We start from the raw sequence: 27,785 nt of genomic DNA on the forward strand, positions 1-27,785 counted from the left end.
AGAAAAAAGGTTCATTTTAATCAGCGACTATTTATATTCTATAATTTAGTTTATTCATTTGAATATTAATTATAGATTAGCGTAAGCATGGATGTTGTTATTTCATTATAATATCTGATTCTGAATTCAGGAAAATAAATACTTTAGATAAATATCAGATTTTCAATAAATTTAATCCTTACCTAATGTAAAATGTGTCCTAAAAAAATATTTAATATTTTTTCTAATTTATTTAATTTAGTGTGATTATTTGAAATTTTGCTATATTGTAAAGTTGTTATCAAGATTTTCATATTTAAATAGTTAAACCCTCTTTAAAGTATTATGAATTTATCTATTTTATAAATAATTAAATTTTATATGATATATAAAAGTTTTATATATTAAAAAAATAATAAGAAATTTTTTTTAATAAATAAAAATAATTTTTTATTGACGTTTAAACTATAATTTTAAACATGGCTTTTAGAAAATATATGGCATTTTTTTATATTAAAATTAATTTATTATAAAAATTTATAAAATTTTGAGCGAACGCGAACTCGTTCCTTCTTTTGAAACTGAACTTGAACGCGTTCGATTTTTGTCAATAAACATAGAAATATTTACAGAACCATAAGTTAGTAATTTTTCTACCAAATAAAAAAAATGTATAGCATGATTTTTCTAGAAGGAGGTACAAAAAACTCTTTATTTAAGATATATTTTTTTTGGATTGCTAATCAATAAATACATTAGCTAAGGTATATATCATAAATATGCACATTTTTACCAATTGTGAGATTAAATGGTGCACTAGATAAAAAGTTAAATGGTAGCCAGTCTTGAAACATGGCTATTTATGACATAATTTCCCTGCTATATCAAGAAATAAAATTGTAACAAATGTTCAATAAAATTATTTTTAAACATATTCTATCAAAACATTTTAGAATATATAAATTAATACCTACAAATATAGTTTTTGTACATATTATATTTTATAATAACTTTGCAACACCTATTTCCTAGTGAAGTAAAAAGGCATTTGAGCATTGTTTTGAGTTTGTAACGCCCAATGAATTTATATTCAACTATGAATCAAAGATGCCATGCACCTTTATAATATTCTATTCTTGATAAATATTTCTGCAATCCTTGCACAGGTTTATATATATATTAATTTTATAACATATTTGAATTATAATTTATATTCATTCTATATTCTCATCTTTGAATGTTATTAAATAATTATTTTATTTAGATTATAATTCAATATAATTTTGAAATTTCTTAACTTTAATCTATAATAAAAACATTATTTTTTTCTTTATTGTAATGTAAAAAATGTGCATTTTTTTTATTGTTGATAATTATCTAAACACTTTATATTTTATATTAAATAAAATAGGAAGGATAAAGATTTGAGATCAAATTCAATGTCATTTTTATTTATTTTGGTATTATTTAAAACCTTTTGTTAATTGTTTTAAGAGAATTTATTAAATATCTTCAAAATTTTATATCAAATAAATGTAGTGTTTTTTTCGTAATTTGAAAAAGGTTATCTGAATTTTATATTTAATATTTTTTGATTTGATTTTTTAATAAAAATTATCAGAAAGGACTTCCACACCCTCCTAAACTAATAACAATTACTTAAAATTTTGACCCCTACCCCCTTTTAAATATTATCATCCCTCCCTATCGCTAATCCTCATGTCTACCAAAGTAAAATTATCAAAAAATGAAAATCTAAATTAAAAATACCCTCCCTTCCTCCTCTTCCAATATTATTTAAATGATGGTAGTCATCATAACCTACTAGTGTTCTTAAATGGCTCATTTTGAGTCGATTTTTAAAAAAGGTTAACTCAATATTTTATTAGGAAAAATATTATGAAGCCTTAAGATTTTGCTCATAGGTGGCACAAAGGTTTTAACATCTATTAACGAAATCTCGAGGCTTAGACAATATTTTTCTGGCTAAAATATTGAGTTAGACATTTTAAAAAATTGACTCAAAATAAGCTGTTTAACAACACTATAACCTACCCTCCTTTGATTTCAAATACAATCTTCCTTCTGCTCCCTCCTAGAGTAGAAATTCCTGCTCATAAAGGTCAAATTTATAAACCAGTCCAAAAATATTTTGAAATTTTTATTTTTTAACACAATCTGGCTTAGATTTTTATAATTTTGTTATTTTTTGCAGGATAAATTCTTCGAGAAAATTAAAAATATCAACATCATTAATACATGTAGGATGATACATTAAATGTATTAGAAATTTCCAAAAAGATTTTTGGCTTTGTTAATATATTTTATTGTCAGATTTGAATTCCTTTTTATGTCTTGAAAAGTGTCAATTTAAGATTTTTTCATCATAAAAAATAATTAATGGGCAGCTAAAACATTTTAGACCAGTGGGCAACTTGTATGGGCTATAAATATTGTAGGCTCGAATAAAAAAGCATAAAAATATTCACAGGCCAATTTTCTTATCTTAATAATGATTTTTCAACTTATTAATTGATATAATTTGAAAAACAAAGCAAAATTGTTTTTAAGGGCTTTGATAGCTATTAGAAGTTAGATAAATAATCAGTTGTATACCACTATGGTTTTTCTTTACCATCATTTAGATTATCTTTAGCAAAATCAAAAACTATATTTTAAATTATTATTTTACAAATAAATATAAAAATGATATTATTTCGATATTATTTAAGTTTGACCACTAATTTTGATAAGAATTTAAATTACTATTGTTATCATTAGGGAGAGACATAAGCATGCTCAATATGCCAAAAATTTTGGAAACACCTAAATCGTAGTGTAGCATTAAAATGAACACGTTATTTGAATAAAATTCATTTTTTTTGATAAAACTTGGTGAACAAGTATCCTTTTATTCTAAAAGAATTAAAATATACTTATTCATTTTATTTGACATTAATTTAAAAAAAGTAAAATTTTTTATTTAAAAAAAGCGATTTTTTTTATAAAAGATTACATTTTCTTACTAAGCTGTTTCCTTAAAATATTTTTCAACACACTTTTCTTTCTGACTAATGTCAATCTTGCTCTAATATGATTTATATTCTATTATGCATATAAATTATATATTTATAGAGTGATATATCTGATAGTTCGGACTCGATTGATATATTAACTTTGCCTGGGCCTAATTACAATTTTTATTTCAGTTTTAATTCTTTAAAATAAAATATGAAAATAGATTAGATTAAAATATTTTAATATTTCATGGAGCCAATAAATGGCCCTTAACCCTTCACTACAAAGGTGGGAAAAACTCCCTTAACTACAAAGGTGGGGTCTATTTTACCCCAAATTTTGATTAGCTATATCTCAGAACATTAAAAATTGAAATCTAAAATTTTGAGTATATATTTAAAAAATATTGGAGATAATAAATACAAAATCTTAGATTAATATTTACTTCCAAAAAAAAGTTAGACAAATTTTCCTAAAGTTACTGAAATAAAATTTTCTTTTTGAGTACTTCCTTTAATTATGGTATTATCACTAAATAAAATTCAAAAAATGCAAATTTTATTAAATATTTTATTAAATCAATGTTGAATAATGATAATTACATAAATTTTATAAAAATATATCATATATCAAAAAAAATATTAATCATCAAATATCATGTAAAATTTTGAGATAACATTCGCGGTAAATTGTATGCATATGATCTTTACAAATAAATTTTGAACAACTTAAGCAAATTAATGTTGTTTTTTTATCTTTCACCCTTGGACACTCATAACATCTTTCCTTTTTATTTATTGGAATATGTTTTTCATCAATTATGTTGAGAATGTCCCCTATGTTGTTACGTAATAGTCTACATATACGAGGGTTCTCGCATCTACTGGTCATAAATGGAGTTATCAGTTCCATAGCTAATAATTTTATAAATTTAGACCTTTTTATAGTCAACAAATTATTGGCTTTATAAACTATTAGGGCATTTATTATTGAAATATTTATCATAGTATAAAAAATGGTAAGTGGCCATCTATTTGATCTCCAAGTTATGGAATATATTGAGCAAAGTTGATCCACTACATCAACTCCTGCTTTGGTTAAATTATAAAAAGTTATAATTTCTGGTTTTAACAATTTACCAGTTGTTACATCAATTTTATTATCATAATGTAGTGTTGAAAGCAACACTACATTCTTATACCTTTTTGGTATATATGAAACAATAGTAGTATTTTCTTTGAATCCAAATAAACTTGAATATATTCCTCTTTTTTTATTAAAAAATAATGCAGGTAACTGCTTTTTATTTTTTTAATAGTCCCTACTATTGTTAGGGAATGTGAAGATAATAAATAATTAGCTAGCTAGTAAACCAATTGTCCATTGTAATATTTCTATTACTTTTTGAAATTGGTTGAATTAGTCTTTCAACTACATCAAATGGCTTGTTTGACAATTTATATGGCCCTTCTGGCTGATTGCCAGTATATAATTCTGTTTTTAATGTATAAAAAGTTTTAGAATCAACTAGAGCATATATTTTCAGACCATATTTTGATGGTTTATTTGGCATATATTGCCTAAATGGACATTTTCCTTTGAATGCAGGAAGCATTTCATCAATAGTAACATATTGTTCAACAGAATAAGAATTTATCATTAAAAATATCAAAAATTTCTCTAATATGTGTGGCTTTATCAAGTGCTTTCCTTGTATTTCTTGTATTCATATCATCAAATCTAAGTACTTTCAATAGAAATTGGAATCTATTTATATTCATAGTATATCTAAATATATCAACACCAAATCCATCCTTATTCCATAAATCACTTATATTTTGATGACTGGATTTATAAACTCCGGCTATCATTAGCAAACCAACTAAGGCATTCAATTCATTTTCATCCATTTTGGCATGATAAACAGAGTCATCTTTTTCAATGGACTCAATCTTTTGATTTGTATATTTTAAAACTAAATATGTAATATTAGGTGAAATGAATAATTTGAGGCTTTCTAATGGTGATTTTGCATTTTTTGCATGAGATTTAACCCCTGGCAAACATGATATTATATTATGGGATCTTGTCCTTTTTTGTGTAGGGCATTCCATTTAGTTTTTCCATCTTTACCTTGATATTTTTATATAATTTATTAAAGACTAGCATATTTTACTTTAACAATATTTATAGCTATCTTCACACACATCACTATCTATATTGTCCTCCTCTGTCTCCAAGTTGTGATTGCTGTTATACAAATAATCATCATCTGACTCAAAATCTACTTCACCTATATAAATTTTATAAATATCAAATATTAAATAGAAAATACTTCCAGAACTTGATGATATTAAATTTTCCATATGCTAATTTTATAGTATTTTGCTCCACAAGAAAAAAAATAGTATAAAATTTTAAAATTTTGAGTAACAATATAATAATGAAAAATTTACAAATAAAATTTTTTTTTTCAATTTTATATATTAGTTTGTAATATACAATAATATTTATCAATAAAAAAAAATTGTGAAAAAAAAAATTACTTAAGTACAAAGGTGGGACCTATACTACCCCAAGCTCAACAAATTGCAAATATTTTAAAAAATATCAAATCAGTTATCTTGAAATTTGGTAGATATATTCTTTATAAGAAAATATTAAACTACTATAAAAACTAGGTCAAAATATCTTCAGGTTTTTTTATTACCAAGATTATAAAAGCCGTGGGGTATTATTTACCCCACCTTTGTAGTGAAGGGTTAACCCAGGGAGGACTTGGAGATTTTCCTGTTCTCGTGAATATAATTTAAGCTAGTAAAAAATACCCCATCCCCCTTACCTTTTAAAATGATACAATCATTGTAAATAATTAACCTTACCATTGTTCGGAGTAATCGATATCAGAAATGTCATTCATATCACATAAGGGAACAAAAGCTAAGCCATCTATCATGACATAAAAAAGCTTAGAGTTTCATAGGTTCTGTATTGGCTTTCCAGGCCTACATTCTGAACTTTTGGTACCTTGATACAAATTGTAAAAGCATCATCTGATTACGCTGACATTTGACATTATTTTTACGAATATATTATCGTAAGTATTTTGCGTTTTCTTAAAGTAAACAGCTGTGATAAAGATCACATTTACATCATCCTTTACCCTCCATCTTACTTTACTCAATGTCAACCCCCATATATTATTATAATATAGCATCCTTAATAATTACCCATCACTCTTCAATTTTCGATGAAAATACTATTTTTATTTGATATTTTTAGGGGGAGAGGGGGTTTATTTTCGAGGGTTTCTCCTGTTACCAAAAATTACATATTTAACTTATTGTCAACCAATAGTATTAAAAGATGGGATTGATAAAAGATAAATTATCATTATCAAATCAATAACATATATATTTTAATTTTTTTAGAATTTAAAAAAAAATTAATAATAGATATTTTTAGAAAAATTTTTCTGCCCAGGTTTTTTATTTTTAGGCCCGGCCCGGATTTTTTAATATTACATTTAAAATTTTTATAGCTAATAATGGCGTTTTAAAATATACGCTGGTATTTTTTTAAACAAAAATTTTAGGCCGGGCCCGGGTATTTTAAAAATAATTTTTTTTAGGCCTGGCCCGGGTATATTAAAAATATGGCACGGACCAGGCCTGCAGGTTTCTATTATATATATACATCATTGAGTATTACATAATATTTTACAAAAAAAATATAAATACGGGCCAACATGGTGATTATAATATCCATTTATTTATGTTAAATATTAAATGTATTTTTTAAAATATAAATGCTTCCTTTTGTGGCAAATAAATTTTGAACGCAAATATTAGCCAAGGAACGACTACACGAACTAATTCTTATTTTTTTTTGAAATTATTTACAGCAACCATAAATTGTAATGTTTCCCGTTTTTTACAGATCCCATAAATATCAATGCTGATCCGTTTCGATGTAAGGATATTTATTTTTTAAAAAAATCATTTTTAATTTTGAAAATAAGGCAATAAAGTTTATAATTCACATTTTCATTTAAAATATTCATTACACCTGTTTTCCAGATGTATAACATTGCACTCTCTTTTATCCATCATACATACCATTATCATTACCATGCACAAATTTATCTACAATCTAATAAATAATTATAATATTTATTTTCGAGTGGCATATTATTATACCTTTTTTAAATAATCCATCAAGATCAATCAATTAATGAATTCGATATTTAGCCTTCGAACTAAAAAAAAATTTGGTCATTTGATATTTAAACACTTAAAATCAAAGAATTATTGATTTTTACTAACCAATAAAAATAAGGTGCATATAAACACAGTCGAACGTTTTAAAAAATGATGGTTCCTATGTAGTGATGTTAAAAGGCTAAATTAGATTTGAGCCGATTTTAAAAAATAGCTAACTCAATATTTTAGCTAAAAAAATTGCCTAAACCTCGAGATTTCGTTAATAGATGTCCAATCTGTGTGCCATATATGACCAAAATATTCAGACTTGCATAATGTTCTTCTGCATAAAATATTGATAATCGTTTTCAGAAATCTAACAACACTATTCTTACGAAAAACTTTTAGAAATACTAAGTATTAATTGCTGCGTAATTTACAAAAGCAGGCCATAATTAGGTATAACTTTAGTAAATGGGAAAAACGGTTTTAAAGTTTAGATTCAAATATATGAAAAACTTGTAGATTAATATAAGTAAAAAAATTGAGAGGTAATTTATAATACTACTAGTAGATAGTCCGTCAAAAATGACGGGTAATGAAAATTTTCTTCTTTTATGCATGTTACCTGTTATTTGAATATAATACCCAATTTTTATTCTTCTTACCCCCTCATCCCTTCAGGCCAGGTTTAATCCATTAAAACTAAGTGCTATGGTTTGAGTAAAAATAAATTTAAAGCATTTACTTGATAATACCAATATTATTTGTTAAATATTACTGATTACTTATACCTAATATTTACTATTAAAAAAAATCCCAGGCAAAGTCCAAAGCCATATTAATTATGAAAAATTCTTCCAAGTCCAAATCATAATAATTTTGGTAGTTTAGAACTGAAATAAAATATTTAAATAATCATAATGAATTTAAAAATACAATCAAAATTCAGATTTTCATGGGCCTTAGTTTTTTGATCAGGTCAAGCCCAGGCCTGCAAAAAAATTTGTTTTGGGCCAATGTCTGACCTATAATTAATAATAAAGAAATTCTCAAGCGTCCAAGCTCATAATAATTTTGAAAAATTTTCCCCCAGCCCAGCCCAATATAATTTATAAAAATATTTCCCAAGCCCAACCCAACCCATAATAATTTTAAAAATTTTCTCAAGCCTGGAGATAGGTTAATCTCTAAAAACCTTATCTATTTTTTAGTCTATTTTAACCCAGCTCACCCCAACCAAGGCCAACCCATTAAGACTAAGAGTGAATACTATTTTTTTGAATAAAAATATATTTAAATTAGATTTTACCTGAGGGCCATATAAATATTCTGTGTTAAATATTACACCTACGCCTAATATTAAAAAAATTCCCAAGCCAGGTCCTCGCACTTGGTTTTCTTAAACCCGCAAAAGACCATAATAATTTTGATAGTAGAGGAGTGAAATAATATATAAAAAGTCACAATGCATTTAAAAATACAATCAGAATATGAAAGATGCATGGGCCTTGGTTGATCAGGCCTTATGTCTGCAAAAAAAAATTCAGACCAATCTATAACCCAAAATTCAAAAATCTTATCTTAAAGCACCTCTATTTTAAATTTTATCCAATATGATTTCCATCAAATTTTTAAATTTTGATATTTTCTAATACATGCTCACAGTATACATTGCAACAATTTTACCTCTTTTACTCTTAAATTTTAATATTTATATAAAATTTATTGATAAAGTATATTTAATATCATACACACAAACTAAATAATTACCCTTCAACATCTATATAATTAATATTTTAAATTTAATTATGTTCAAATTGGTGCATGCGTGAAACTTTAATATATATAAATTAATATTTTAAATTTATTTATATTCAAGTTGGTGCATGCGGTAAAGCATATGCCTTTGAAACGGGAGGCTCTAGTTCGGTTCTCGCAGAGAGCAAAAAATTAACATTACACTATATAGTCTCCTTAAATTTAAAATTCATTAGGGAGATACGAAAACGATCGTGTTATGTGGAGATTATATATATTAGATTTCCAAATTATAGGTGAGAATTTTATTTGATAAAATCAACATGCAAGTGGAGTAAAATAAACACTTTGTTAATTATTTTTTTGTTCAAGCTGCTCCATTTTAATTGTATTTATGAGAATTTATTAATTAAAAGGAAAATAAACGGAGGTAACTACTATAAATCATCAAATTATATAATATAATATTGACTGATAGAAATAAAAAATTGTGCCAATATTTAAATGATAATTTTTTCCCATACATATTTTAATTATCATTTATAAAATTTAAAAAAGGTGCACAGCGGGTGACTATTAAATATAGTAATATCATAGATAGCGCATAATATAGCAAAAATTACGAAATCAGCCCAAAATTGACAGTGCGTTAACGTGGCCAGAAATTAATAATTTTAAATCTAGTTTATATATATATAATGGAAATTAATCAATTAAAATCCACTCTTAACTGTCAAGTTGGGCATTGCAAATCTAGGCCAACGATTTATTAATATGGAGCGAAATGTTGAAATCGCAACAGCTGTTTGCCTATATTTCAAAAGTTGTGACGATTCAGCTAGCAATTAATTTCGCGTCACTTGAGAAAATCGCACTTACAATAAAGGCAGCGTTAAGACGCCTGATCCAGTACTCGGATACGGTGTGAATTTAAAGTCGGTTCTGAAAAAAGTCGGGCTTATAAAATGTTTCAATGATGACGCTAATTAATCACTCGATTATCACTTAGGGAAAGAGAATAATCTTTTGATTCTTTGTTCAACCTAAAAATTATTGACTTCACTATTTTTTTTTTATTATAATGGCCAGAATTGCCACAAGGAAAATTTAATACAAACTTAAATGTACGATGAATAAATTTATTCACTTCACGTAATTTGCATTTAATGCATCTTTATCTATTATGATATATATATTTAAAAAATTTGTAAAGAAAATATCAGTATGATTTTCTATTTTGTATATTATGCAAAAATTATTTTTTCATTTACGGGGTTGTTTATTCATATTATATAGATAGAGGAGCGAGTTTGATAATTTTGTTTTATGCTATTATACTCAATAACTAAAAATTTTAAAGAAATCATATTCTAAATATTATATTGACTCAAATTAGCTCTTTAGGATATTCAAAATCGGCTCTTTATTTTAAAAAAACAAACAAATGGGAGATAGTTTTTTGTATTTGTATTGTATCATCCCTGTTCAAATTCCTTATTAGATTGATTAATTTTTCTGAAACAAGGGACTAGGATATTAATATATATTTTTTTATATATTTGGCAGACATTTAGCTTATTTAGAATTTTTGATTAAAATTCCAATTTAAGTAGTTAACCCAGGCCAATATAATACATTAAATCTATATATTTTTTATACAAAATAAATGTTATCATTTTTAAAATATTATGATTGGTCAAATTCTGCTTCAATAATAAGATCCTGGGTCATATGGTTAGAGGTAGTGGACCATAGCCCCCGAATAGCCTGAAGATTTCTCCAAAATTTTCTAGATAAATTTTTATTGGTTTGAATTATCTTAACCTTTTTTTCTACGTATACCAAATCCAATACTTTATATCATAAAAAGTTAAAACTCTTATTAATTCCTTATACGAAAAGATATTCGCTAATTGACGTATTTAAGCTAAATTTTATATTTATAAATCATTAATAAAAAGATAACGATTGAAAAAAAGAAATAATTTAATTTAATTTAGGGTTAATTTTTTTAAAAGAAGATTTTCCTTAGATTTTTAATCAAATTTTAATAAATATTCCCAAATCTTTTTTGTAAAAAAATTTTTAAAAAGTCTTCATGAAAAAAAAAGTTTTATCTTTAAAAATACCTTAAATTTTATGGTCTTTAAAGTTCTTTGCTCAAAATTTTGGGAAACTTTAAAGACTTTATCTAAAACTCTGCAAACATATATTTATTTACACGAATAGATTGTCTTATTATCAATAAGTGTTATCGGTAAAAAAAATTATGGTATATATGGTATCGGCACATTTTTGTTTTTTTCTAATATTTTGAATATCATTTTTTTTGCTAATTTTATTTTGAGCCCCTATCCCCCCCCCCCCCCCCCCCCATTTCACAAACTGAATAGTATATGACGCCTTCGGTTAGAGTGGGTGCTAGGAGTTATTCGTACATACCTCTAGAGCCATTTTAAATTTGATTACAAGGTCACTTGTATTTTTTGATTTAATAGATCAACTAATGGACCTAAGCCCAATCTTTATTAAAAGCAATGTAATAAAGCTAAAAAAAATTGTGACTAAAAATGGATTATGATAGTAATTAAAAAATTTGTTTTAATTTTATTTATAGGGGTATAATATCTAATATATATCTGACGATATTACAAAAATTATATAAAAAATAATTCGCGTATTATTTTACGGTTAGCAAAAAATTAAATATTTTAATTATAAAGAGGAAATGGTTTTTTTAAAATATAATTTTAAATAACAAATTTCCATTATAATATATTTTTTTAATTACAAATTTTGGCATCATCTGTATTTAATTTATTTTTTGTAAATATTCATCAGTGGTCTGCGGTAGTGTTGTCAAACTACTCGATTTGAGCCGATTTTTAAAAACGGCTAACTCAATAATGCTAAATTTTTCGTTTACGTAGTCAATAATAGGTATAATTGAGAAATACTGTGCGAAATGATGTAATCGCGTGAAATGTTCTTGAGCGTGGTTTAAATTAAGTTGACGTTACTAGTCTATGGAATCCAAAAATTTAGGCCCGGCCTCGATTTAAGAAGTTTTTTTTTTAAATCTGGCCTGGATTTTTATTTTTTGATTATTTTTCCGGTCATCTCGAATTTTAATTTTTGATTATTTTTCCTATACGGCCCGAAATTAAAATTTTTTTTTGTTTAAATGATTATATTTTTTGCAAAACTGCTTTAAAGAGAGAGAATATGAGCAGCAAATGAACATTATAAGATTTTCTAACGAATTATTTGATGTAATTAAAATTTATTACGTTTTCGGGCTGGATTTCTTGGCCGGGCTCTAGCGGTCTCTGGTGTTAGTATAACATATGAAGTAACACATAATATCAATTTAATGCAACTTCTGACTTACCTTATAAAAAATCAAAATGTCTCACCCAATCCCAGAAAAAAATTAAACTTTTTTTCTGACTAACTTCCATCATGGTTCGCGTGGGGTTCTAATTAGTGTTGTTAAACGGCCCGATTTTTAAAAACAGCTCAATCAGGATTTTTTAAATTTTATTTGATTCTGGAAATTTTGTTCACCGATGGCAGAAAGATTTGGATCTCTTTTTGTCAAATCTCGAGGCTTACATAATATTATTTTGGCTAAAATCTTAATCCGGCAGTGCCAATTCTATTCTACATCCTAAATCATAAAAATAACCTTTTGCACAAGTTCCCCTTTGATACTCACATTTATTGTGTTATTCAAATCTAATCACGAACACATACCTCGTTTATTATGGCTAGCTCTAAATGGTGACCAGTCTGAAAAATTTTCACTTGATCGAAAGGAAAAAATACGTTATCGATTAATTATATTTTTTGTTAATTAACCCATATTCTTGAAAATTTGTCAGAAATGTTTATTATTTTTTAAAAATTTTTTTTCAAATCTTCCAGACCATGCTACTTGTTTTTGATCAAAATAAAAAGCTTAAATTATTAGCGTTCATGCATTATCAAATAACATTTTGTTAATTTCTTTTCAATTTTTTTCTCCCCCCCCCCCTTCTTATTCATTATTATCTTTCATTTAGTACCTATTTACAATTATTTTTTTTTATTCGCGTTTGCGAAAGTGAGATTTTATGATGAAAATCGATATTTTAATGGATAAGGAAAATAGGGTGGACTATTATTTATAATAATATCCGATGACGTTTACATACATTACATTATACTTATTTATCTCGTGGATTGAATACCAAATTAATTCCCCTCCCCCACTCTCCCCCCGAATTGTTAATGTAATTCATTATTATAAACTTATAAGATAATATAAGTTATTTAGTAACAAATTTTTTCTATAATAATATTCATAAATAAATCATACAATTTCTATTATCTTATTCTCTTTAAATTACTGCATAAATAAAACAATTTATAAAGTGAATTAATTTGACAAAAAATAATATTAAAATATTACAATGGGATTTTTTTTGCCTCTCTGTCTGACAAGTATATATACCCATGTAAGCGTCAATGGTGTTTTTTTCGGCAATGTGTTGTTTTTTCAATTCTAAATTTTTTGAACGCTTTTTAAATTTAAAAATCTGATTTTACTGGAAATGTATTCTCTCATGTTTGGAATATCTATCCTATGAATTTTCGACAATTTATCCATGAACTTTTGAACTTAAAATAATTTATATTCGTTTTTCCATAAATTTTCTATATAAATTATAAATGGCCCAAAGGTTAACCCTAAAATTATTTGTAGGTATTCTAAACATGCTGGAATACATTTCCATAAATAGACCCTTAAATATAAAAATAAAACGCATTCAAAAATTGATTGGTTAAAAAAATAACACATTGCCGGAAAAAACACATTGATGCTAACATATATTTACAATTTTTCATTCAGTAAAAAATGTTTAATTAATATTATAATATATTAGGATTGATGTTAATCTAAACTAAACAAATTTCTGTTATAATCACGTGGCCTATTTAAATTCCTATTGAACGTTTTTTAAAATGTTATGCTTACAAGGTAAATTTATTTCAGACATCTCTAGCTATTACGTTTTATTAAATTTTTTGTAATTTAGAATATTCTAAGCTTTTTTTAAGCATATTCTCACCCAGGACTATCTAATACTAATAGTAATAACAACTTCGTATATGAAGTATAATTTTATTTATTCGTTAAATTTTTTAGTGAATATATTAAATTCGCTTTAAAAATATTAAGGCCCACTTTAATTAAATATTTTTCTTTTCTGGCATACAGATTATTTTTAAAATTGTGACAGTTTGTCTTCTTGTTTAAAATGTCCTAAAGTCAAATTAAGACAAATTTTATAAATGTTGTTAGGATTATGCATTCAGAAGAACAAATGATATTCTAATATTGGCGTCACCGTCCTTTTACAAGCTCAGGGTGATAAGGTTATTGTTTTTAAAAATGATCTTTTAAAATTTTCAAGGGGCTCGAGTCCCACTTCTCATGAAGGGTCTAAAATCGAATTATTTATATTAGAATAGTACTATTATTCGATTCGCACAAAAATGATTCAAAATTTACTAATTGAATACGAATGATTTTGGAGGTCTATTCCCCACCCCTCCAATACTAATATTATTCGAATACTCACACAAAAAAGGGAAAACTGTAATGAAACTTTAAAAATAAAAAATGATTTTATTTGATGTTAGCTTTAAAATTATTTTCTCTGATAAATGAAAATTAAGGAACAGAATTAATTTTTTTCAAAATCTAATGAGCAGTAGCAAGTTAACAAACTCCATTCTTGAACTTTAAAATGAACAAACATAAGCTTGTCTTATTAATTGTCTGTGAAATTAACAATGAGAATTATATATACATAAATAATATTAGAATAAATTACTTAATAAAATATATTTCCTAAATTATTATTTAAAAAATAAAAAGATTATTAATAACTAGCAACTAACCCCTCAAGGAATTGGCGGTGAATTAGAAATTTGTCCCTTTCTATCAACTTTGCTTAAATTATTTGGAGCATATTTCGTCTGCCGAGTATTATAATGGGCTATGTCCATTTTTTTATAATAGTAAATTATTAGATTTAACTTAGTTTTAGGAGGGTATTTGGAAAAAAAAATATTCCATGCACACAATGTAAGAATGCAAATAAAGGATTATTTTCATATATTTTAACATTTTTATCTTGGATATATAAAAATTTAGTACTGAAGAATTTATTTATCAAAAAAATCCTATAACAAAAAGATGGATATAGAACATTATAATACTCGACGAACGAATTTTAAATTATCAATTTCATTATATCTCAAAAAAATAATCTTTTATATTACTTAATAAAATACTAAATTATTTTTTCATTAAAATATTTTTATATTTATTTATGATCTAAAATATTTTAACTTTGCTATGTGAGGGTTTTAGCGCGCTACTTAAAAAAAATAGCGATAGCGGTAGCTCGCTACTTTCAATTTTACATAATAAATACATCTAAAAATTATTAAAATATATTTTTTATAAAATCTAAAATTATAATCCTTTTATTTAATTTAATTTTGAAATTTAAATTTATATTTAAAAATATACATTATTGTTATATATTAGATATAAACAGTTGTTAAATAGCAATCTGTATTTAATTTATATTTCGCGCATTCATTAAATTATATATTTTTGAAATTCCGTTATTGGTATGTCCTTGCTTTTATCTTATTTTATATTTCATTTTATATTTCATTTTACATTTTATATTAAGCATTATAAATATTGTTATGTGTGAGATTGTTGAAGATATTGAAATTTCTTTGGAAAATAAGCAAAATATAGATGATCCTTTCCCAAAATTCAAGAAATACTTTAACCTTGAAGAAAAAATTAATACTGGATATCGGTTTCGGTGCAAGATGTGCCGCAAAATTATCTCTTCAAATCATACGAGCAGCTTTAATTTGAAAAAACATTTAAAGGTAATATATTAAACAAATTTAATATCAATGTGTAGGCTAATCTTTAATTTTTAAAATAAATTAAAATCAAAAACCAATCATTTTTCTTATATATTCATAAATTTTATCTAAATTATTTAAAACATTTTAAAATAGTTATTTCAATCATTTTTATGTATACTTATCTCCTACATAATTTTTATTATAAGTATTTTATAATTTTAGACTGTGCACACTTCAAATTATAAAGAGATTGAAAAATATCTCAAAAGTTTTGGGGTAATGGAAGTAGATAAACCCACTTCCAAATCAAATTTAATACAAACAAAATTAACCAATTTGGATTCATCAACACCTGGTGTATCCTAAAAATGCTGACAAAGTCATTATGAACTTTATAATAGATACAGTTCAACCATTATCCTTGGTGGATAATGATTCTTTTATAAAGATGATAAACACTTTTTCTCCACGGACCAAGATCATCCTAGTTTCAAGTTAAATTGGCCATACATTAATTTTACTGAATCTAAAGGGCAACTTGATAGGCTGATGGTAACGTTAAAAAATGGCATGCCTAACCACGATACTATAGCAAGATCGAAACCGCAACCTTCCATAGACGATTTTTTTGAAATAAATAATAATAATATTATTGAACCTCTAGATGCTTTTTTTAAATCTAAAAATACTAATTTAAATATTTTTGATGATTTTTTTCATATAAAGAGTTTGTTTATTAAATTTAATACTGCGTTGCCCTCAAGTGCTAGTGTTGAACGATTATTTAGTATGGCAAAGCTTATTTCTGATCGTCGCTCTAGACTTGGGGATGACAGTACCGAAATGTTATTATTATTAAAGTGCAATAATAAATAAATTATATATATATATGTAACAAATTATAGTCATGTTTTTATATCAATATTTTATTTGTGGAAATAAAGTTACGTAAAAAAAAATCAAAGTAGCTAATAGCGCGCTACTCATTTGAAAACGATAGCGGTAGCGATAGCGCGCTACTTTTAAAAGTAGCGTTTAACAACACTGGGTTTTATAGGGCAATAAAAAGATCCAAAATTATATAAGGCAACGCAACACCTTCACCTTATCGAGATCAAATTTATTTTAGACTATAAATTATAGACACAAATGTTTAGATGGAAATATTGCTTGAAAGATTTTTTTTTTGAGATATAAAATTGATATCTTAAAACATGATTTACAAATAATGTGCAACGGAATCCAAATCACCTCTAATCCAGAATATTAGCACATTTCTTATTTATTCGTAATAAAATAAAGCATATTTCTGATTTATCCGCATCAAATAAAGGGAAAATTTCCAATTCACCCGCTATTTTTTGACAGGTATCTGATAGTTTAAAATAGTTATTGCAGAGAGATGGTAAGGCTATAAAAGTAATATTGGACGAATTTTTGAAGTTGATGAGAGTAAAAGGAATGGCATACTCCCAATTAATTCGACCCGCAGAATTTATATTTAATGCTTTATATATTTCAGAGACCTAGTCTCGACCAAACCGGTGAGGAGGTAAAAATATTGCAAAAAAATAAACTCAGGCTGGGTCATTTATAAATTTTGTTATTTCTCAATTTTTTTAATAAAAAATAAACAACATGGATGTTTAATAAATCTGCGATTAAATATTTTTTATTTGTAAAATTTCGCCATATTTTATAAGAAAATCGTTTAATATTTAAATTTGGTCTCATTTTTTTTATTTAATATCGGTCTCACGATCTTTTATCTTCGCTACTCGGGAGACTTTAAATGTCAAAGTTTTACTTCTTAAAATTAATAAGATCAAAAATAGTAAAATGGATCAAATTTATATTTACCACAAATAATAATGGCACACTTGAATACGATACGATAGCTAATGTGGACGATGGACATAGTCTGTCTGATTGATGACTCTTTATTTATTTTTTATAATTTGTAGTAATATTTTTATTTTATTTTTTTCTATATTATTTTAGTTATTATCTATCAAGTAATATCATAGGAATATATTTTTAATTTTTATTAAAGAAACTTAAAATTAGGATATTTTCTTAAAACTATTATAAATTGTTTTCTAGATTTGTTTTTATTTTAAGTATTATAATAACACAATTAATGATGTTGATGTATAATGTACCTACACTTATAAGTTATAAAAGGTATTCTTAAAAAAATAATTAAAGATTTTTTTTGAATGTATAAAATAGTATTTTTTGCAGCGATTGTAGTAAAAATGAATGTTAAAAATAGACAGCGGACATCTATTTTAAGATGATTGCGATCTATTCGATATTTTACTCGGAAAGTAACGTTTGCAGTCATAATTATAATTAATTTAATTTTTCGAAGATCTGGCTTTGATTAAGAGAGCGCATTCACATTGCTGATTTTGCAAAACTCGGCCCTCAAGAGATAGAATTAGATTATATCCATTCGAAAATATATAAAATAATATATTTAAATAAGACAGTATAATTTCGAGGAAAAAAATTTTTTATCCTATAAACTTTATAAAATTTTTCTCAAATTATTAAGTCTCAGCCGGGCAAGGGTTGTAAAAAAAATCGGATTAGTCGGAACTAAGACCATGGGTTGTCAGGTTTCCCCTATCCCATCAGCGCAACACGCAGAGATTTCCCTCCTACAAAACTCCTGCAATTTGAAATCTCCCGCTTTAAATTTTTTAATTTATTAAAAATCACAATTTTGAGAAATAGTATTGGATTTTATAAAAGTAAAACAAAAATTTGTCAATAAACATGTCTAGCTTGTTTTATTGAAATGAGCAAAATATTTCCAGAAATTTTACAATCTTACTATTGAACGAGAACACAAAAGATAAGCCTTAAATTTTATCGTGTCTAGTATTTACTTTTTATATATTAAATAAAATTTTATCTACTTGGAAAAATATTATAAAACGATACTGACTTTGTTAAACATGATAAAAATTTAGGAATTTATGTGGGAGGTCAATGGTAAAAAAAATTCTCACAATTTTAAAATTTCTTCCAAAAATATATTTGAAATTTTTCCCGAAATTTAAAAATGTTGACCTGACAACCTTGATTCAAATCAGACTTGAAAATATGATCTTTTACAGGTCTCTGATATAATAGAAAATAATTTAATAAAGTTCAGGCTCACTGGAAAATTGAAATTCAAACCCGGCCAGCATTTAATTTTTATATTCTTTTTTTTAGGCTTGACCCATACAGGCCTTTGTTCTATATTACTTCCTTATTATTTCGATACTCGCTGGCTACTAATACATCGTCTTAAATTATCATTAAAGATAGTAAAATATTTTTTAAATCACTAGCGAGCTGTTTATTAAAAATTTTTTTTACTGAGGAAATTATAAAGAGCCAAACAATTTAATTATCTTCAAGCAACCGGTAGGCGGCTACACCATTTTAGTCTAAAAACCTTTGGGTAGTTGGGACTTATAGACTTAAAACCAGCCCGTTGGGTTTGTTTTAAAATGCGATTTTCTTTGTACCCTCAATAATTTTATATATAATGATGATTAAAATTTTGATGCATTTTTTACTAATTTTTACATTCATAGAAAAATTTTTGTCCGATTATCCAATATAACAATGGACACTTTTATTGAAGGTTTTGGTATATAATATTTTAAATTTTTTTGAACCTCTCATTATTTATAATATAATTTTTGAAATTTGAAACTCACCTCACTTGTATTATACATTATCATTACATATTATGTTGCAATTCAAACCTCTATGATATATGATTAACATTACGTTAAATAAATATTTATTTTTTAATATTCCATTCATATCTCATTTACCGAATTAATTTATATTTCATTTCGAACTTTTAAATCATTTTCCCCTAATAAATTTTATAACTTAATGATAATAATAGAATTTTAAAATGTAATAGAAACACCATGTGTTATAGAAAATGGGATATATATTACCTTTATTTACCCTTAAATCATGATATTATTTATATTTTCAGCATATGGGTTTTAAATTATAAGAATTGAACACCATAGAATTTTTAAAATATATATTAGATTTAAATAATAGCTTATAAAAATATTTATGATTATTATAATTTTATACCATTCCATTCCTTCAATTAAAATTATTATCCCATATCTCATGTATACATTTGTTCTCTTATGCCTTGAAATGATTAGAATTCAAAGTTTCCGAATCTTTATTGTTATAAGTAGTGTTGTTAAATGGCTCGATTTGAGCCGATTTTTAGAAACGGCTAACTCAATATTTTACCCAAAAAAATATTACGCAAGCCTGAATATTTTGCTTATAAATGGCACAATGTTTTGGAAATCTATTAGCGAAAACTCGAGGCTTAAACAATATATTTCAGGCTAAAATATTGAGTTAGCCGTTTTTAAAAATCGACTCAAATCGAGCCATTCAACACTAGTTATAAGTTATGGAAAAAATGGGGACATTACGAGGTTAAACAAACTTTGTTTACAAGTGCCCTTATATTTTCCTTTAATTTCTAGTTCGTTTCATAATTCATCTCTTATAAACTATCGATTTTATATCAAAAAATTATACAAATGGCGCTTTAAACCAGATTAACATAACACTAACATATTATATTAGCTAATAACAAATTATCGCATAAACATTTCATTCACTTACATTTTACAATATTTATATTAACAAACAAACCATTTCCGATTATTATACTTTTATTTTTTTTAAAAAATGTCATTCTCATTCCTAGCTGATTTTTGAACACATTATTCTTTAAATGACAAAGAAAAAATAATATTATTAATAAAAACTCACTCATGCCATGCTTTGCGTGATTTATTTATTAGTGGTTATTTAAGTGATTTACAAATTGTTAATCTTTTTTTTTAATACTATCTCTAGCCATAAAAAGAGACTTAACAAAGTCTAATCGCCTAAGAGATTTTCCCCCTCTAATCTGGGATATTAAAGTACGTTCAGATTTGTTACCTTTGCCAACTTTGTTTAAAAATAACAAACACAAAATTTAAAGCTTTGTAGTCTTATTCTTGTTCTTGAATTCTTAACTTATTTTTACGAAATATAATGGAGAAGAACAAGTTATAAAAAATATTTAGGTAGAAAAGGGGAGCTATCTAGTTTCGCTTCTTTGCCACCTCCCCCTTCCACCATCAAATATTTTAGAGAAATTTTCTCCCAACTTGAATAGGATTAGTAAGGTTTGATACCTGATTAATTGTAACTATTTTCACTTAATATGATATTATCAATGCACAGCCGTGACGTCGCTATTTTATTTTTCAAAAGTCTTTAAAAAAATAGGAAATTTTTTATCTAAAGTTTACCATAAAAAAATGAGAAATTTATACAATTATTTTGGGGGAAGGGATCTCCAAAGGTTTGGAGATACTGCGCCCCACCCAAATGACGTCACTTATGCTTAGATCTAATACGTATTATTTTACTACAATGAAGAAAACAGATTCTGATCTCAATTATATTAAAAATTGGTATTGCGCCACTAAATGAATTCTCACAATTTGGCTATTCTTTTTTAATATTGAGACTTGAGATTTTATATAAAAAAGCCTTTAAAAAACGATTAAACTTAGATATGTGTTTTTTTAAATAAAAGTATTAAAGAGATAGGAAAAAATAACATTGCCGATATTAAAGTAGCAAAAATGATGACTTTAAATTTATTTTAAAAAAAATCTGGGAACAACCATTAAAACGATATTTTTTCAAAAAAGTATTAAAGAGATAGAAAAAGATAACATTGCCATTGTTGATAAAATGGATGTTTAAGATATATCAATCTTTTATAAAAAAATTTAGAAACGAATTGGAAGAAGTCTCTAATTAAACTCTTTCGTCTTTTATTATTATATAATTTAACTATTGCCCATATCGGTCTTATTTTTTTAAGGTACGACATATATGTGTATATATATACACACTACTATATTGTCGATTCTAATTAAGAGTTTCATAAATAGGAGTCAGCTGAAGCGTCATTTTGTGGTGTTTACTTCTAATGGTCTGCATTATCATTATATGAATGCATTTTATCTCATTTAATTGACGTGAATGGCATTACAGCGCACTCTTATGTATAGACACTAAAATACATTTAATAAATGAATCACAATTCTAGTAGTTAGTGTTGTTAAATCGCTCGGTTTGGGTCGATTTTTAAAGCTAAACACTACTAGTATATATATAGGTCCAACTCAACCCTTTTTTTAAAAAAATTCTGACCACTTCTATCCCCGTTTTTCTACCTTTCCTAAATGTAAATGTTAAAATCAAGGTAGCCCGTATGGAATTTACTACGTTTTTGATATATTATACTCTAAGGGGTCCTCTTCAGGTTATGGTTCTAATCAGATGGCTTTTTTTAAAAAATCGCATTTAGAATAGATAAAAAGAGGCTGTTATTAAAATCCTGGTGGTATTTACATATACCTGGGCCAAGTATGACGCAAAATTTCAGAGCCCTATAAAAAAAATAAAACGACGAAATCAGGCGAGTTTGGATTTAAAAAAAAATACAAAATATTTATAAAAGAAGAAATAAAAACACTATTTTATATAATGCGATTTAATGTTTTTAAAATCTTTTTTTTTCATCTGTCTTTCTTTTCTATATATGTATTTATTTCTACAAAAGTAAAGTAAAAGACATAGTAAAACATAAAATATTAATTATATATTATTTTGATATACTTACTGGTTAATCTTATTAATATACCATCCATAATAAATATTATAATTAAAAATACTAGGTATAAAATATAAACGCTTTTGTTTTTTCAAGTTTGACAAACTAATTAAATAAAAACCTTTATAATTTAGTGTCTACGTTTATACCATTTTAGTAATAATAAACATAATTAAAACACATTTAACGGTTCAAATTTATCTTTTATTTTCTGACCCAGGGTTTCGAACCTAACCCGGATCGTGAACCTGGTCAAGCTCAAGAGAGCAATTTTCGTAAATCTAAACCGGCCGTTTTCAAGCTCCTTTTGGGTTCATATATTTTAAATTTAGTGAAGGATGTTCTGATTGTGCGGTTGAATAAAATTTTTAATATTGATGAATAAATATAATAAAGATTATTGAATTATAATTATTTTAAACGTTACATTATAAGTATTTTACTTTAGTATAGTTTGAATGAAATATTTTATAAAATATATTCTTTAAATAGGCTTTTAATTTAGATTTTAAAATTAGATATCTTAAAACTTTGAATGACATTTTTAAAATTTGATTGACATTTCTGAATTGTACCTTACTTTTACCGAACTTAATTGGAACCGAATCGGGTAAGATTTTGATCTCGATTTAAACCCGAACTGAATTTGTACAAAAATTTCGCGGGTTCAAAGCCGCGCTTCTAACCAATTAAAACAAGTTTTTTTAAAATTTTAAATACGAATTAAAATATTTTTGAAAAAATTTTGCCAAGATTTGAAATATGCAACACCGTAGCGCATTTTTTTTATTCAACAATAAGAGAGAAGTACTAGTATTGCATAATTCTTTTTTGGCCTATATCGGCTGATATCAATATTACTTTGAACGATACCAAAAAATAAAAAAAGATAATTAATTAATTATCGATAGATTTCATTTTACTTAATTTTAAATTATACATAATTATAAAAAAAACTCTTTTTTTATTACTGTTATAAAATTTTTATAAATTCTAACTTAAAATTTATGATTACAATGATATGCAAGTAAATGTAAGGATAATAACTTAACAGATGGATAAGAATGTATCGATGTGTTTTTGGTTATCGGGTTGGAATAATGTTTTTTAAAAATATTTTGAAAAGTCTAGTCAGGGCACCAGAAATTTTCATTTGTGGCTATTTAAATAGTATTTAATTATATAATTTCTTATAAAAATTTTGTTTTTAGCTCCTCTATTTACTCTTTTGATATAATAGGTGGTTATATAAATTTATTTATTTTCGTTAACCATTTAAAATGATTGTCTGTTTTATAGCATTAACTTGATAATAACTGCTAACTTAAACAGCCCAAAATATACAGATGACCCGTTCCTTTAGTACCAACCCCTTACCTCGGAGAAGCGAGACGGGCGCAGACTTTAATTTTTTTAAATATCCGGGTCGATTATATTTTTAAAATATTATTTTAGATTATCATGTCTCTAATCCGTTTATTTTATAATATAAATATTCTTTTTTAAAAATTTTTTATTAGAAATTACTAGAACGCGTTGAGGGAAGCGGAAATGCACCCGCGCCTGCTTCGATACGCATAGTGGACGATGAGGATATATCGGACAAAGGATCAGGACACATACCTATTGGCTCAGGTGAAAAAAATTTATGGATAACATTTTTTCTTCTTTTGCTAATATAAGGTTATATATTGCTCTTTTTTACATTTAATTGGAGGCAGCTAACCTATTTTCAAAGTGTATCCCTTACCGAGAAATCTTAATATATATTTTTTTGCTAAAGAAAAGTTGGAAAAATAATAAAAAACCCGAGGAAACGAGCATTTGGAAAATAAATTGAATATAAATATTTTTTTACGGGTTCCAGTCATAGAAAATCGTTGTTTGAGACTGGCTATTTCCAGCCCTCATCAAATTAAAACTAAATGTTTAATCCGAATCCGATCTAATGATATAGGTCGGACTTGGAAAGACTCGCTCAAGGTTCTAATATTTTTCAATGCGATATATATTATAAAAGCCTATTTCAATTATTACATTAATAATTAATTATCGGTACTTATATTTTATATCATTCACAATTTTTATATTTATACCTTAAAGTTTTATTAATTAATTTTTTTTTGAAAATATTTTTTAAATTTCATTTTAAATTCGACTTATATTTTCAAGGATTTATTTTTATAATTATTTTTAAATTATCGAACGATGTATATATAAGAGTATTTATTATTGAGTTAAAATATAGAATTAGAAATGTTATTTTTATGTTTTATTAATAAAGAATAGATTTTAATTTTTATAATATCATAAAAAGAAGCCGACATAAAATCAAATAAAAGTTTTATCTATTTGCTATAAAAACAACGCAAAAAAATAGCATTTTAGCCATCACTTTGTGGGAAAAAAAATAATATTTTGAATAGAGTTTGTAGGTTACGTTTACTTTAGTTTTATACAAAATTAAATATAATTAATTTTTTTTACGATTTATATACCTTTCGATTGGTAAAAAATCTAATTTTATATAAACAGATAACATATCAGGGCTCACTATTTATTAGACAGGGTTCCAAACCTAAACTAACGGTATTACTAACCTCTGACATTGGTTTCGGTTTGGATTCTTGAACATAATTTTATTTAAAGACTTCTATTTGCTTTTTGGAAAAAAATAGAGAAATTCATTTGTAAATCTCTTAATTCGATCGCCAATTTTAAATATTTTTTAACCCTCCCAATATTTACAATTGTAGCCCGCTCGGATAATGGACGGGCGGACTAAACCTCCCCACCCATTGCAGACCTCCACCCCGCACCTCAACATTTTTAGCTGAATTTTACAAAAAGTGATTTTTTAAATTTTCTAAATAGGTCAACGTCAATCTGATAGATGTTACCTCTCCATTGCTTAAAATATAATTTGAAATAGATTTATAAATTTTTTTGTAAAAAAATATTTGCATTATTGGTTTGGAAAATTCTTTTAGTTGCTCTCACCTCATAAAGGTAGTAGCAGCTATTAAATTTATCTTAGAATATATATTTAAGATAAATTTTGGATATCTTGATACATCATTAGAAATCGGATTCAATCCGATTTTTAGAATCTTGCCTCTATAGACAAATTAAATAATAATCAATCAGCTCCTTAATGTAGAAATTGTAAGATTTTTTTATCAATGGAATTTTAAGGAGATAAATTCCGGTCTGTTGCCTTTAAATGATTTTCTTTCGTACGAAAACTGGATTGGAATTTTGATTTTTATTATTGAATTTTAAACTAATAAAACCCTAAATACGCGTCCTTATGATAAAAAAGAATGTACTCTTTATTAAAATAAATAGGCTATAAGGACCACTCAATGTACAAAGTACCCTCATCAATCAAATCGCCATCTTCACCTAGACCAACGCAGATAACAGTCATTCCTCAAACTTACGTGGGCATCAATACAACGACAACCGCGAAATCTTCTATACTCTCTCACACATTTATATATAGATATACATCCGAATCAATTTCCCCTGTTCGGATTACCAAAAAAGTATACACTTTTTCTCCATGATTTGTAATGATCATTAGCAATTTCTATTTTATACATGAAAGAAGTTCCCACATATTTACCAGAGCACGGAAAAAGAAAAGCATAATTTTGAATTCATTTTTTTCAAAATTAATAAATAGTTAATATTGATAAAATTTAAAAAATAAAATCGTCCTTATTTAGAAATCATGTGCGGTCTGAAGGCTAAAAATTTTAACAGGCCTGGCTGAAAAACTCGTAAAAAATCTTAACGGATCAATTCGAGTCTTGTTGATAACCACTAACTGGATATGTATTGCTTGTTTCAAAAATTGAATCAGTTTCCTAAAATTTGATTTCTATCCTTTATTACCTGATTTTTAATATTAAATAAAAATATGTTAAAATTTAGCTCGATCTTAAGACTCTCATCAAAACTCAACCTCCCACAAAAGCGACCAAATTAACAACTTTGTACGCGACCTACCTTAACGGCGCAATCGATAAAAGCTCATATTACACTTCGACCCTTAGGCCATACTCATTCAAAACGCATACACCTTTAATACCGAAAATCACGAAATACATTTATTCCAACGATAATATAAGCAACGAAATAGGGAGTTTGATCGGAACAAAGGACTTAATGATAAAAAAGACCCTGTTTTCCAGACCCGAGATTTTAGCAAGTAAAAAAATATTATATTATGTTAGTATTGATTTAAATAGGAGACCCACAGAGATAACCATTTATAGATACATACCAAAACTGTTAAAAAACCTTTTCATTTCTTTTAGGCCTTGCAGTTTGGGAAAAATCTTGAAAATTAGAAAATATTTGTAATTTTTAGGTAAAATTAGATCAGGGCATTGGTAAATAGTTTGTATAAAATTTTTTGGCCTAGCCCTGGTCTTTATAAGATTGATTTTAAGACACTGTTTTTAAATTAGGCCAGGCTTGCTCGTCTCAGATTTAAAAATATTCAACATAATATATTAAATAATATCGTTATCATATACAGCTGCGATTGGTGGGGTGTGTATAACGTTGCTCTGCGCTATCCTATTAATTCTCTTCATAATATACCGGCTTAGGAAAAAAGATGAAGGGAGTTACGCGCTGGATGAAACAAAACGCGCATTATCTCACCACCATGCACATACTTCAAATACCTATGCACTACCAGGAGGTCCTAATAGCCCTTATAGTAGAGGGGGAAGAGGCCCACCTCCAATAAAAAATTCGCTAATTAATAAAGAATTTTATGCTTAGGATAATCTCTCCTCATGTTTTAAATGACACATAAAAATTTTTTTGATGCCGTGTTACTTTAAATTTCTCTTTTTTTTAAAAAAAGTAAAATTATCCTCAAAACTTCCCTTGATTAAAAAATTTTTTTTAAATTTATACCCAATTCAATAACAAATCCAAATTTTTATTTTACACATGAAAAAGTGAAAGAAATCTCATTTTTTTAAAGCATTTAATTTTTTTGTGATCTATTGAATTTTTTTTATATAAATTCATATTTTTTTATAACAAATTTTAAGCATTTTTTTCGCCAAATATGACACCTAGCATTTTAAAATTTTCATCGAATATATTATTTG

The 27,785-nt window shown here is 25.9% G+C and overlaps 1 protein-coding gene and 1 long non-coding RNA gene across 3 annotated transcripts; one reads left to right on the plus strand and one right to left on the minus strand.

Moving 5' to 3' along the window:
- The first annotated feature begins 1,028 nt into the window (after positions 1-1,028).
- LOC135931433 (uncharacterized) lies at positions 1,029-27,757 on the plus strand. Of its 2 annotated transcripts, none has more exons than XM_065468533.1 (5): positions 1,029-1,145; positions 24,168-24,282; positions 25,996-26,195; positions 26,587-26,863; positions 27,197-27,756. In XM_065468533.1, exons 1-5 carry the CDS (start codon positions 1,092-1,094, stop codon positions 27,445-27,447), a joined length of 897 nt encoding a protein of 298 aa, XP_065324605.1. In that variant the 5' UTR covers positions 1,029-1,091; the 3' UTR covers positions 27,448-27,756. The 2 variants fall into 2 exon arrangements, with proteins under 2 accessions (XP_065324605.1, XP_065324603.1); XM_065468531.1 differs by lacking the exon at positions 1,029-1,145 and adding an exon at positions 15,813-15,926 and having other exon boundaries at positions 27,197-27,757.
- LOC135922515 (uncharacterized) lies at positions 5,105-5,386 on the minus strand. Its single transcript, XR_010570942.1, has 3 exons — positions 5,333-5,386; positions 5,174-5,290; positions 5,105-5,130 (listed from the first exon to the last, which is right to left on the minus strand). It is a non-coding gene; the product is annotated as an uncharacterized LOC135922515 (long non-coding RNA).
- Positions 27,758-27,785: the final 28 nt, after the last annotated feature.

This window comes from Gordionus sp. m RMFG-2023, chromosome 1 (genome assembly GCF_954871325.1).
Source record: "Gordionus sp. m RMFG-2023 chromosome 1, tfGorSpeb1-WG-v2, whole genome shotgun sequence".
In the NCBI taxonomy this organism is placed as follows: domain Eukaryota; kingdom Metazoa; phylum Nematomorpha; class Gordioida; order Chordodea; family Parachordodidae; genus Gordionus; species Gordionus sp. m RMFG-2023.

Bases quoted from the DNA above. Each gene is read 5' to 3' on its own strand.
- LOC135931433 (XM_065468531.1), top strand. From the start codon at position 15,864: ATGTGCCGCAAAATTATCTCTTCAAATCATACGAGCAGCTTTAATTTG. The intron at 15,927-24,167 runs GTAATATATTAA...ATTTTTTATTAG, and splicing joins ATTTGAAAAAACATTTAAAG to AAATTACTAGAACGCGTTGA. The intron at 26,196-26,586 runs GTATACACTTTT...GTTAAAATTTAG, and splicing joins CTGTTCGGATTACCAAAAAA to CTCGATCTTAAGACTCTCAT.